Source organism: Myotis yumanensis, unplaced genomic scaffold (genome assembly GCF_028538775.1).
Source record: "Myotis yumanensis isolate MYYU_CA2020_CCGP unplaced genomic scaffold, mMyoYum1.0.hap1 SCAF_3, whole genome shotgun sequence".
Taxonomy (NCBI): domain Eukaryota; kingdom Metazoa; phylum Chordata; class Mammalia; order Chiroptera; family Vespertilionidae; genus Myotis; species Myotis yumanensis.
The window spans coordinates 165,664,709-165,678,540 of record NW_027223754.1 but is presented as its reverse complement, the minus strand read 5'-3'; the positions used below and the strand labels follow the sequence as shown (position 1 = coordinate 165,678,540).

The following is a 13,832-nucleotide window of genomic DNA, read 5'->3' as shown; positions in this document are numbered from 1 at the left end:
ACACCCGCCTTTAGGCTCGTTAGGAGGAAGCGTCAGTCCTCATTCTACTTTACCGGAGGCCGAGTGACGACACAAGGGATGGGCGGGTTCCTTTCATAAAGCGAAAGTCATTGGCTCCTAGAGCTGCCGCTCATAGGTAGAGAAACGATGATAGGCTTTCCCCGTGAAAGGAGGCGGTATCTTTGAAGCCAATCGGTGCTCAAGCTAAAACTAACCGACTCCTCACCTCCGGCTGTTGAGGAGAGAGAATTTTAGTAACGACTGAAAGTTTAGTTCGGCCGTGGCTAAATGAACCTTTTGGAACTAGGCAGCCAGGGAGGCTGTGAGAGTTCCATGGGGGTTCTGAAAGGTTACCGCTTCCCAGGAACCCAAGGTCCACAGCACCATTTTCTGAAAGTGTATATATGTTGGAGGGGGGCCCCCTTCGCGGCCAGTTTTCACTCAGTCACTTTGGGGATGGCCAAGTGTGTGCTAGAGCAAATACTAAAATAAAACCCTGAATAGTGAACTACAGAAATATTCTCCTGAAACGTTGTGAGGTAATGTCCATAGGGGACCATTGTGGAGTGGTGCTGAATCAAACATTAGCCGACCTAGGTACCACTCACTTTACAGACTTTATCTCATTTTAATATCACAACCTTTAAGAGAAATGTGTTGTGATTAGCATTTTAGAAATTAGAAAAGGGTGAGAGCTTGTTACATGCCCAAGGTCACATCATTAAGGCACGCAAGTGACCTTCCTGAGATCTCCGCGGAAGTATGTGTGCAAAGCCTCACCTTCCTGAAGTGAAAGCCTTCCTCCGAATGGGAGGAAGCAGTGCAGAAAAGCAAAAGAAGGGCTGAGTTTTGCAAAGCCTCCCATTGAAGAGTAAGAGCCCAATTCTAAAGGCCTTAGACTGCATCCAGTTACTATCTGGTGCCAGAATTAACAAGTGAATTCTAGACCCTTGTAACCATGGGGCAAGTAATTTTGACCTCTTTTCTGTTTCCCCAGTGATTTGCAATAGAACCTTGGGAGCTGATTTTCCTCTTAGCAACCAAGCCTGATGTAAACAGAACTTCAACCAGGAGAGAGAGTAGACACAGTTACAAAGAGGAGAAGATAGCTAGCCGGGGCCTTGGGTCTGCTGCAAAGGAAAGGAGAAGATAGACAGGTGGCTTGGGTCTATTGAGTGTGTTGTGGGAACAAACATGAATGGGCCAGGGCCCTACCTGGAGGGACTTACAGCTTGTCAGGGAGAAGTGGCCCTGGAGCGTAACAGGTCTCAGATCTTAATTTTAAGCTTATGTGATTTAGTGATCTTATTAAAACACAAATCAGATCTTGTCTCAGCTCAAAACCTCTCAAAAGTGACCCATTTGCACTTAAAAATTCACCTGCTTTAAAGTAAGCCTACAAGGCTCTCAGAGGATATATTAAACATGCTGTGTTTTGTTGGGCTCACTGGTTTTTTTTTTGTTTTGTTTTAACAAATTTGAACAAACATTTAAAAATCAGAAGATGACTTCTTTTTTTTTTTTAAAATATATTTTATTGATCTTCCACAGAGAGGGAGGGAGAGAGATAGAGAGCCAGAAACATCGGTGAGAGAGAAACACCGATCAGCTGCCTCCTGCACATCTCCCACTGGGGATGTGCCCGCAACCAAGGCACACGCCCTTGACCGGAATCAAACCTGGGACCCTTCAGTCCGCAGGCCGACGCTCTATCCACTGAGCCAAACCGGTTTTGGCAGAAGATGACTTCTTAAAAGTTCAGATATCTGTCCTATCTCTCTCCTTTTAATCCTCACCAGAGGATATTTTTCATTGATTTATGTTATTTTTAGAGAGAATGGAAAGGAAGGGGAGAGGCAGAAACATTGATATAAGAGACACACCCCAACCAGGGCTGGGGATTGAGCTTGCAATGAAGGTATATGCCTTTGATCGGAATCGAACCGATGCTCTATCCACTGAGCCAAACTAGCTAGGGCTGACATCTGTCTCTTAAATAGAAGATCTGGCAGAGCTGGGCAGCAAGGACCTATGGCTCTGTAGATGAAGGAGGATGTACCAGTCTTCCACAGCTCCTATTACTTGGGTAAGCACCTCACCAGTTTTTCCATTTACGTTGTCAGCCCAACTGTTTTGTGACTCGTTAGCTATCCCCTCTCTACTGCTTCAACTTGGCACCATCTTCATTCTGGCCTTTGGTCAGTTTCTGGTGGACCCTGCCAACTTTCTTTTCTCAGGACACTGCACTTGCTGTTTCCTCTGCCTGAAAGTTCTCCCCTTCTCCTTCCCAATTCACTTTTAGCTGGTTCCTGTTTTCTTTAGGTTTGAGCTGTTATGCCCAGATTTCAGGATCCCCAAGAAACCACATCAGGAAGCCAGCCATGTCCGATGCAAAAGCATAAGAGTCTTTATTCGAGCTAGCTCGGCTCCCCCACCTTGCCGACACAGCAGCAGGAAGCAGAGAGAGAGATAACTCTGTGTGGAGACGTGTTTTATAGTGGGGGTTGGAGAAAGGGGAGGAGAAAGGACTGTGCTCTGCCGATTGGCCAGGAGCAAGTCGGTGTCTTGTTCCTGGGTGTGGCTAGCAGAGGCTTAGACTTCCGGGAAGAAGCTCCTTGCCAAGCACGTGGCCAAGGTAAGATGGAGCACTTACCCTGGGGCAAGATGGAGGGCGTAGCCCTTACCCTGGGGCAAGATGGAGGGCCTAGCCCTTACCCTGGGGCAAGGTGGAGGGCCTAGCCCTTACCCTGGGGCAAGGTGGAGGGCCTAGCCCTTACCCTGGGGCAAGGTGGAGGGCCTAGCCCTCGCCCTTTCATGAGCTTGTTGTAATGTACCCTGCAAATCACAGAAGGACGCCTCAAGAAGTCGAATTAAAGAGTCACATTTATTGCAATCCAGGACTATGAGGGTCCATTCCCCAAACCTCATAGTGATAAGATGGTGGCAAAACCAGACTTATATAGGCAAAGATCACAAAAGTATTGATTACATCTTAAGGTTTGGAATGAGGAACCTGGTTTGCAAAAAAGCAGTTTACAGAAGCAGAATTAAGCATGCCAATTATAGTTTTGGGTCTCGGGGTCACTGAATTGACAGAAACACCTTATCTAGAGCCCTCGAGTCTTGATACCACTGAGTTGCCAGGAACTCATTATCTAGAGCAGCCGTGGGCAAACTACGGCCCTCTGGCAGGATCCAGCCCGTTTGAAATGAATAAAACTAAAAAAAAAAAAAAAAGACCGTACCCTTTTATGTAATGACTAGAGGCCCGGTGCACAAAAATTTGTGCACTCGGTGGGGAAGGAGAGGTCCCTCAGCCCAGCCTGTGCCCTCTCGCAGTCTGGGACCCCTCAGGAGATAACGACCTGCTGGCTTAGGCCTGCTCCTGGATGGCAGAGGGCAGGCCCAGTCCCTAGGAGCAGCCCCTGGTCAGGCTCAGAGCAGGGCTGATTGGGGGGTTGGGGTACCACCCCCTGTCACACTCAAGGCAGGGTCAATGGGGAGGTTGCAGCACCACCCCCTGTGATGCACAGAGCAGGGCCAATCAGGGGGTTGGGGCACTGCCCCTGTCACTCACAGAGAAGGGCCCATCAGGGGGTTGGGGCGCTTCCCCCTGTCACAGAGCAGGGCCCATCGGGGTTGGGGCTCCGTACCCTGTCACACACAGAGCAGGGCCCATCAGGGGATTGGGGAGCTCCTTCCTGTCACTCACAGAGTAGGGCCGATAGGGGAGTTGGAGCACCGCCCCCTGTCACACACAGAGCTGGGCGGATCAGGGGGTTGGGGCGCTGCACCCTGTCACACTCAGGGCAGGGCCAATGGGGAGGTTATAGCTCTACCCTGTCAAACACAGAGCAAGGCCCATGGAGGGGGGTTGGGGCGCCACCCTCTATCACCCACAGAGCAGGGCCGATCAGGGGGATGGGGCGCCACCACTGTCACACTCAGTGCAGGACTGATGGAGAGGTTATGGCTCTACCCTGTCACACACAGAGCAGGGCCCGTGGGTGGGGGGGGTTGGGGTGCCGCACCCTGTCACGAACAGAGCAGGGCGGATAGGGAGGTTGTGGCCCCGCCCCCTGTCACACACAGAGCCGCAGGGCAATCAAGGGTTTTGGGCACTACCCCCTGTCACGCTGATCCTGGTGCCGGGAGCCTCGCTGCTCCGCTGATCCCGGTGCCGGGAGGCATATTACCCTTTTACTATATAGGATAGCGGCCTGGTGCATGGGAAGGGGCTGGCTGGTTTGCCCTGAAGGGTGTCCTGGATCAGGGTGGGGGTCCCCACTGGGGTGCCTGGCCAGTCTGGGTGAGGGGCTGAGGGCTGTTTTCCCGAAGCGGGTGACTGAAGCTCCCAACCGCTCCTTGTTTTCTTCTTTTTTTTTTTTTATTCTGGGCCAACTTTAGCTCTGAGGCCTCGCTGCTGAAAACATGGATACAATGTTTCGGTCCGGCTGGGTTTCAGTCCGCTGGTTTCTGGAGTTTATCTTCTTATTTGCAACATAGTACACAGTTGCTTAGAGTTGTAGCTCAGAGGCTGGCAAGTGAGGCGGGGAACGGGGAACGTTGGAGTTCACAGCAAGCAAGCCTCATGTTCGCTTCCAGCTGCCTGGCTGCCGGCCGCCATCTTGGCTGACAGTTAATTTGCATATACTCACTGATTAGCCAATGAAAAGGGTAGCGGTCGTACGCCAATTACCATGTTTCTCTTTTATTAGTGTAGATGTTTACTTTGAATTTATATTAGTTCACACAAACACTCCATCCATGCTTTTGTTCCAGCCCTCAGGTCCAGTTTAAGAACCCATTGTGGCCCTCGAGTCAAAAAGTTTGCCCATCCCTGATCTAGAACCATCCAGGTTATTTAGAGTAATTGCGCTGTCCTGGTCTTGGGACCACTGAGTCAACTGGAATGCATTATCTGTGGCCACTAAAACAATTTAGGATAATTGTGCTGTCCTGTTCCCAGGTACAGAAGAATGTGCTTTCTAAAACCAGTAAGATAATAATCAATGGGATAGTCATTCAATTGAATGGGATGATGTATACAATTCAGAAAATCAAAATAACCTGTCCATTGTTAAACAAAGCAAATAGGTACCATACTTCAAGCTTAAATGTTATCTACTCAGAGGACTCTCCCCTACCCCCCACTACTTTATCTAAAGCAAGTATTGTTTTACTTACCTCCATTTATGTCTTTACTCCTTTCCTCTCCACTTAGAGGACTAGAACCCTGCATTTGGCTTCGAATTCATTCCTTTTCATTCAACCCCATTTCTTTTTTTTTTTTTTTTATTGATTTTTTACAGAGAGGAAGGGAGAGAGATAGAGAGTTAGAAACATCGACGAGAGAGAAACATCGACCAGCCGCCTCCTGCACATCTCCCACTGGGGATGTGCCCGCAACCCAGGTACATGCCCTTGACAGGAATCGAACCCGGGACCCCTCAGTCCGCAGGCCGACGCTCTATCCACTGAGCCAAACCGGTTTCGGCTCAACCCCATTTCTTTCTTTTTTTTTTTTTTTTTTAAACACATAGCTCTTTTTTTTTTTTTTAAATATATTTTTTTTATTGATTTTCCACAGAGAAGAAGGGAGAGGGATAGAGAGCCAGAAACATCGATGAGATAGATCAGTTGCCTCCTGCTCGCCCCCCAGTGGGGACGTGCCCGCAACCAAGGTACATGCCCTTGACCGGAATCGAACCCGGGACCCCTGAGTCCGCAGGCCGACGCTCTATCCACTGAGCCAAACCGGTTCGGCAACAACCCCATTTCTTAACCCAGTGCAGTTCTCACAGTAAACACTCAGTGTTTGTAGATTTGAGATCTGTCCAAGAGGTTAGTTATCCATTTTTTGTAGGGAAGGAGCCACCTTGACTGTGGAGTAAATTTCAACATCTGCAAGCAGCACAGAGAAGGGAATAATCCAGAATGAGCCTTCACTAAATGCTAAATGATAACAGATACTTTACATAGATTAGTTTATTCAATGTCACAAGGATCCTACTAAGTAGACCTTTTAATTTAATTTATTTTTTTAAAATATATTTTATTGATTTTTTACAGAGAGGAAGGGATAGAGAGATAGAGAGTTAGAAACATCGATGAGAGAGAAACATCGACCAGCCGCCTCCTGCACATCTCCTACTGGGGATGTGCCCGCAACCCAGGTACATGCCCTTGACCGGAATCGAACCTGGGACCCTTCAGTCCGCAGGCTGACGCTCTATCCACTGAGCCAAACCGGTTTCGGCTAATTTTATTTTTTTAAGGTTTCAAGTTAACATTTATTGCACACTCACTGTAGGTAACTGCCAAGTCCTCAAAATGTAAAATTTAGCAACACAATTTTACCTTCAAGGACTTCAGAGATATGCCAACTATATAAAAACAATTTTGTGAAAATGTGTAGGAGATGATAATTTGAGTGGGAAAAATATGACACTGGAGGTTTGGGGATAGATATTGCAACATAAGCAATGGGTTCAGAGGTGCAAAAATATTGTAGTAGACTTTTCTTTATGTATAGATGAGGAATCTGTTCAAAGAGATTAAGTAATTTGTGCAAGGAGCTACAATAAGTGGTGGATGTGGGACTTGAACTGGCTTATCTGACTTGGAAGCTTCCCTTTTCCCCAGTATATCTCCCCAATTTTTGTATTCCTCTCCTTACTAAACTGCTTAGATACTCAGTGTAATAGAAAGGTAAAACTTGAAGAGTCCTGGCACCCTACATCTGCATATAAAAGGTTCACCATTCTACTTCTTCCTGTGAGGTCACCTTTGAGCTTTCAAATGTTGACTTATTGCTGAATAGCATCTTGAGAGGAGCAGACAGAAGGCCCAGAGGCACCAACTCCCAGAGGTGAGAGGGGATTTGGAAAAGTTACTCCTTTTAAAAAAATATGTATTTTTTAAATTGATTTTAGAGAGGGCGGGAGAGAAAGAAACATTAGTGATGAGAGAGAATCATAGTTCAGCTTCCTCCCCCCACTGGGGATTGAGCTCAAAACCTGGGCTTGTGCCCTGACTGGGAATCAAACTGTGATCTGGTTCATAGGTCGATGTTCAACCACTGAGCAATGCCGGCCAGATGAAAAGTTACCCTTTTTTTAATACAAAGATTTCAGAAACTTTCCATTCAGATTACGGGTTATTTTCACTTTCTCTTTGCTTACCTACATGTCCCAATTTCCCCACAGAAAACCTAAGTACAGAAAAATTCCTGTTCATTCAAATAAGACTAGTAACTTTAGGGTAGTTTTATTCCCAGGACTTTCTGGGTTTTCAGAAAGAACTCATTCAACTCTAAGGTGAAAATACTGTAAACTGTGCTATGAATTGAATGTTTATGTGCCCCACCCCCACTCCAATTCATATGTTAAAACCCTAACCCCAAATGTGATAATTATACGAGGTGGGGCCTTTGGGAGGTAATTAGATTTAGATGAGGTCATGAGGTATAGCCCCCAATATGGGATTAATGTTCATATAAGAAGAGAAAGAAACTAGGGCTTACTCTCTCTCAGCTCTATAAGAGGACATAGCAAGAAGGTGGTGGGCCATCTGCAAGCCAGGAAGAAGGCTCTCACCAGATTGAATCCGCCAGCACTTTGATTTTAGATTTCCCAGCCTCCAGAACCATGAGAAATATATGTTTGTTGTTTAAGCCATCTAGTCTGTAGTGTTTTGTTATAGCAGCACAAACTAAGGCTGTAAACCTTTTTCCTTCCCTCTCATGGAAATTGGACTTGTTTCTAGAAATAAGCCAGCAACTTTGGAATTGCCCTCTTGTCTAGGATTCTAGGAAAACCAGAGGTTCCCCTTAGGCAAGGCCTCCTTGGATCTGAGAACTTTTTGTTGCTATTGTTGTTGGCAGGAGTGGGGGTAAGGGTTTAAAAATAGCTTTGAGAAATTCTGCTCCTTTGTTCCTACTTATCTCTGGTCTCTCAAAAAATATTTGAGAGAACAGTCATAATGAAAGATTGGCTTGAGATAGCAAGAAAATTTGGAAATCCTAGACTCTGGGAATGGAGAGGGATCACAGAAGTCTTCAGTTCTCCCTTCTTGCCTTTCACAACATGGGTGCCATTGTGGGCCCTAGCTGATTATTAGAAAGTGAGCTGCAATGTTCTTCCCCATCATTTGCTGTGCCCTTTGAGGTTCTGAGAAATGAGTCTGCTGCCATTTCTGGACAGGAGCTCTTCACTGGATTTCTCCTTTCTAATCTAAACAACCTCATTTTTGCCCGACTAGCATGGCTCAGTGGTTGAGCATCAACCTATGAATGAGGAGGTCACAGTACCATTCCAGTTCAGGGCATAGGCCCGGGTTGTGGGCTCAATCCCCAGTGTGGGGTGTGCAGGAGGCAGCCAATCATTGATTTTTATCATTGATGTTTCTATCTCTCTCTCCCTCTCCCTTCCTCTCTGAAATAAATAAAAATATTTTTTAAATAAATAAATAAACAACCTCATTTTTTCTGAGTTGCTGTACCCAGGACCCCTTACTTACATACTCCACTCACTCTTTGAAGGAAACTCTCTTATCTGTCCATATCCTTCTTAAGGTAAACAGAACTGGAAAACAGTTTGCATAGTAGGGTGGTCAGTGAAGAGGATGGTGGGAACACTTACCTACCTAGCTTTGCACCCTGCTGTATAGAAGGAATGTCTAAGGTGACATCAGCCTGTTCTGGCAGCTGGTCACACCTGTCTCATGGCAACCAGTCATTTGGTCAATATGAGGCAGCAGAAGTTACTACATGTTAGTGTCATAAGATACTATAGTTGGGTTAGGGAGAGGCTAAGAGATTTCTTCTTTTTTTTTTTTTTAATATATTTTATTGATTTTTTACAGAGAGGAAGGGAGAGAGATAGATAGTTAGAAACATCGATGGGAGAGAAACATCGACCAGCTGCCTCCTGCACATCTCCCACGGGGGGGATGTGCCGCAACCCAGGTACATGCCCTTGACCGGAATCGAACCCGGGACCTTTCAGTCCACAGGCCGACGCTCCATCCACCGAGCCAAACCGGTTTTGGCTCTTCTTCTTTTTTAAAAAATATGTTTTTGTTGATTTTTAGAGAGATAGGAAGAGAGAGGGAGAGAAAGAGAGAAACATCGATGCGAGAGAGCAACATCAAGGGATCAAGCACACAACCTGGGCACGTGTCCTGATTAGGAATTGAACCAGTGACCTTTTGGTGCACAGAACGATGTTCAACCATCTGAGCCACACCAGCCAGGGCAAGATATTTCTTCTTTTTTAAAAAGAATCTCTGCCAGAACCGGTTTGGCTCGGTGGATAGAGCATAGAGCGTCGGCCTGCGGACTCAAGGATCCCAGGTTCGATTCTGGTCAAGGGCATATACCTTGGTTGCAGGCACATCCCCAGTGGGGGGCGTGCAGGAGGTGGCTGATTGATGTTTCTCTCTCATCGATGTTTCTAACTCTCTATCCCTCTCCCTTCCTCTCTTTAGAAAATCAATTAAAAAAAAAAAACATTAAAAAAAATAAAAAAAAAATAAAAAGAATCTCTAGAACAGAGGAGCAATTTTATCTTCTACCTCCATTTGATGTCACCGTCTACCCTGTAGTGTCTTCCTGAGGCATCTTAGACCTTTGGGACTGGGAAAGTAGGGGAAGAGGAAGGCGGTAGAGGGGCAGTCTTTGCTAGCTTTCAGAATTAAAAGTTTGAATTTATGCTCTTGCCCAAAATTAATTCTTGGAATATGTATTAACTGTTAATCACATACTAATTAAGCACCACGTCAGGTACTGGTGATACAATGGTAAACATAACAGACATGGAGCTTATAAAATCTGGTTGGGGAAATATATTAACTAAATAATCACATAAATAAATATATAATTCTAAAATACAACAAATACTTTAAGAGAAAAGTAGAAGATTCTATAAAAAGATATACTAGAAAATCTGATCTAGTTTGACCTAGTCTTCAAATCCTTGATGAGGTGACACTTGGGTTTTCATCATGAAAGGAAGAGTATGAGTTAACTGGGCAAAGGGGGTGGGATCATTTACGGATGGAAAAAGTACTTCATATAGGCAGAGAGAATAGTGTTGAAGACCCTAGGCAGGATTGAGGTGATGAGGTTGATTTTATCACAGTTGGACACAGTAACATATAGCAGGCTGTCAGGAGATGGGTTGGTCAGTTGAGGGATGGGTAAGATAGGGAATTTATTCCATTTTATGTACCAGATAGCGGGGAGGAAAAACCTAGCCCTCACAACACAAGGATATCAGTACATACATGATTTATATCCACATCATCATGGTTATTGACTTTGAATCAATATTAAGCTCAGATTAATCCGGCAGCACACTCCTTCATTACCCCCTGTTGACTCCAAGGCCCTGTTTTTATAGCTATCCCACACTGGGAAGCACCCTAGAGGCAGGAGCTGGGGTTAAGAGCTCCTTGGGTGTGGGGTTTGCTGTGGCTGCCTGATTCACAATGACCTTGCACGAGTTCCAGCTGGCTCTAGGAATGGACAGAACAAAAAGTGACAAGCATGTGAATGCTACGGATGCCAGGTCAGTCACTTCCTGTTTGTTGTATATCTTTTAGGTTCAGCACCCAGGTGACAGCCAGGACAGAGTTCACAAATCTGAGTTCAGCACTTCTGGGCAGAGAACTCCTTGTCAGTGGTGCCATCTGCAGGGCATTGAGGAATTTGCCAGGAATTTGATGGGATTGGGAGGGGGAAATGGCATCTCTTTCCTCTCTCCCTCAAGCCTCTTAATCTGAATGTGTCCCTAAATCACAATCCTGGTCCTTCATAAGGCTGAAAGACCCTTATTGCCTTGGATCTTGTGGCAGGCAATATTTAAGGCACCTGGTCCTACAAGGCAGGTCACTGGGCGGTAGTATCACTTCCCTTCTTCCTCCCAATTAAATCTGCTGTCTGCACCTGGCTAGTGTGGCTCAATGGTTGTGTGTCGACCCATGAACTAGGAGGTCAAATTTCTATTCCCACTCGGGGCGCTGGGTTATAGGCTCTATCCCAGGTTGGGGGGCAACTGATTGATTATTCTCTCTCATCATTGATGTTTCTATCTCTCTTTCCCTTCCTCTCTCTGAAATCACTAAAAACATATTTTTAAAAAATTAAATTCTGTCATCTGCAAATAAGTGATGCTAAGCTCTGGCCAGGTAGCTAAGCTGGTTGGAGCATCTCCCTATATACCAGGGTTTGGGGTTCAATCCCTGTTCAGGGCACATAAAGGAATCAACCAGTGAATGCATAAATAAATGGAACAGCCTTAGCCGGTTTGGCTCAGTGGATAGAGCACCAGCCTGTGGACTCAAGGGTCCGGGGTTTGATTCCAGACTAGGGCACATGCCCAGTAGGGGGCGTGCAGGAGTCAGCCAATCAATGCTTCTCTCATCATTTATGGTTCTATCTCCCCCACTCCCTTCCTCTCTGATATCAATAAAAATATATTTTTTTAAAAAGTGGAAAAAATTGCTGTCTCTCTTAAAAATCAATCAATAAAAATTTTTAAAAAATGAGGCCAAGAATGCTGGGTTGGGAAGTTATTTAAGCATTCTGGTATTAAAAAGAAAAAAAAAAAGTGGGAGGGCCCCAGCTAGCTGGCTCAGTTGGTTGGAATGTCGTCCCATACATCAAAAAGGTTGCAGGTTTGATTCCTGGTCAGGCACATACCTAGGTTGCAGTTCAATCCCTGGTTGAGTGCCACTGATCGATGTTTGTTTGTTTGTTTTTTCTCTCTCTCTCTCTCCTTCCCTCCCTTCCTTCCTCTAAAATCAATAAGAACATATCCTCAGGTGAGAATTAAAAAAAAAAAAAGTGGGTGGGTAGTAAATTGAAGGTGTTGATGTTAAGGTTAATTCTCATTATTATTATCCTTGCCATCTCTAAGTAAGCCCTCATTAGGCTTTTACTTCTATTTCTTTCTTTTCTGAGTAAATGACTCTTTCTTTTTTGGCTTCTTGGCTTGGGATGCCCTGCTCATCTCTCAAGCTTGGACATACATCTCTAAGCTTACAAGTCCAAGACTTGATTGCCCTATTTACCACTCCCTACTAAGAAGGGCAGGGTGGAAATCTACAGTGCAAAAGGGAAAATAAGAAAAAAAAAAAAAAAAAAGGGAAAATAAGGCCAGAAGATTGAGAACCTGCCTAGTGACAGAACAAGAGGTCAAGTGTCTCTCTCTATTCCCTAGGCCTCTCCACCCCGAGACTCACCTCAGGAGGTGCTTAAAGAGACCTGGGCCTGTCCTCTTCTGAGTACAGTGACTTCAGTTTAGGTATTCACCATGGTCCAGTGTTTGACATACCGTTGGAGGCTATCCTACAATACAGCCTCTAACAAAACTAGACTGTCCCGAACCCCTGGTAATAGAATTGTATACCTTTATACCAAGAAGGTTGGGAAAGCACCCAAATCTGCATGTGGTGTGTGCCCAGGCCAACTTTGCAGAGCTTGTGCTGTGAGACCTAAAGTTCTAATGAGGTTGTCTAAAAGGAAAAAACACGTCAGCAGGGCCTATGGTGGATCCATGTGTGCTAAATGTGTCTGTGACAGGATCAAGCGTGCTTTCCTTATTGAGGAGCAGAAAATCCTTGTGAAAGTGTTGAAGGCACAAGCAGAGTCAGAAAGCTAAATAAATTTAAAAATGAAGCCTTTTTGAGTAATAAAAACAAAAGTCTCATTCTGTTAAAAAAAAAAAAAAAAGAGAGAGAGAGAGAGAAAGAGAGAGACCTGGGCCTGGCCTGCCCACTGTGGCTCAGTGGTTGAGCGTCGACCTATGAACCAGGAGGTTGCAGTTTGATTTCTGGTCAGGGCACATGCCTGGGTAGAGGGCTCTATCCCCAGTGGGGGCATGCAGGAGGCAGTGGATCAGGGATTCTCTCTCATCATTGATGTTTCTCTTTCTCTCTCTCTCTCCCTCCCTCCCTCCCTCCCTCTCTCTGAAATCAAAGAAAATAACAAAGTAAGAAGAATCTGGCCTAAGAGGGAAATAATCATTATTTTTACCTCCCTTGGTGCATTCTGTGGGCCATAAGCATTACTAGGCACTGTGCTTGCTGCTGGAGCAAAGATGTAAGATAATAAGACCCCAGCGCTCCCCTAAAAGAATGCTTGAAAAAAAAAAAAAAAAAAAAAAAAAAAAAAAAAAAAAAGAATGCTTGGTAGCATTTCCTGGGTGCCTTAGCTTGTCATTTAGCCATCCCTGCCATGTCACACACTTGGTATTTCATGCCACTGAAGGCTTTGATTACTGCTAGTCAACTACTAGTTGTTTTTTTTAAAATAACCACTTTAAAAAAATTATTGATTTTAGAGAGAGGAAAAGAGAGAGAGAGAGAGAGAGAGAGAGAGAGAAACATGGATTTGTTGTTCCACTTATGTACGGATTCATTGGTTGATTCTTGTATGTGCCCTGACTGGGGATTGAACCCGAAACCATGGTGTATTGGAGCGATGCTCCAACCAACTGAGCTTCCCAGTCAGGGCTAGACATCGTCTTGATATATAAGATGATTGGGTACAGAGGGGACAGAGGTAAATACTGAATTTTAGCAGCAAGTTAGAACAATAACCAAATAATTAAGGTATAAAGGGGATAGGATAGTTCAGGGATGTGGATAGGTGTCTCTTCTAAAGGACAGCTTAAAAGACAATAAAAAATACTGAAATTTGAATTTGAATAGTAGAAAATGGGAAGACATTATGGTTTCTAAATTGCCCTCTCTTGGATTGCTCATTCTGGAGGAAGCCAACTGCCATATTGTGGACACTAAGGAGCCCCCTGAAGAGGTCAACGTGA

At 45.1% G+C, this 13,832-nt stretch overlaps 1 protein-coding gene across 1 annotated transcript; it reads left to right on the top strand.

The window, feature by feature from the left end:
• Nucleotides 1–12,249: 12,249 nt before the first annotated feature.
• On the top strand, nucleotides 12,250–12,665 carry LOC139005553 (large ribosomal subunit protein eL34-like). The gene has a single exon (XM_070407785.1). The coding sequence runs from the start codon at nucleotides 12,318–12,320 to the stop codon at nucleotides 12,663–12,665; it is 348 nt and encodes a 115-aa protein (XP_070263886.1). The 5' UTR covers nucleotides 12,250–12,317.
• Nucleotides 12,666–13,832: the final 1,167 nt, after the last annotated feature.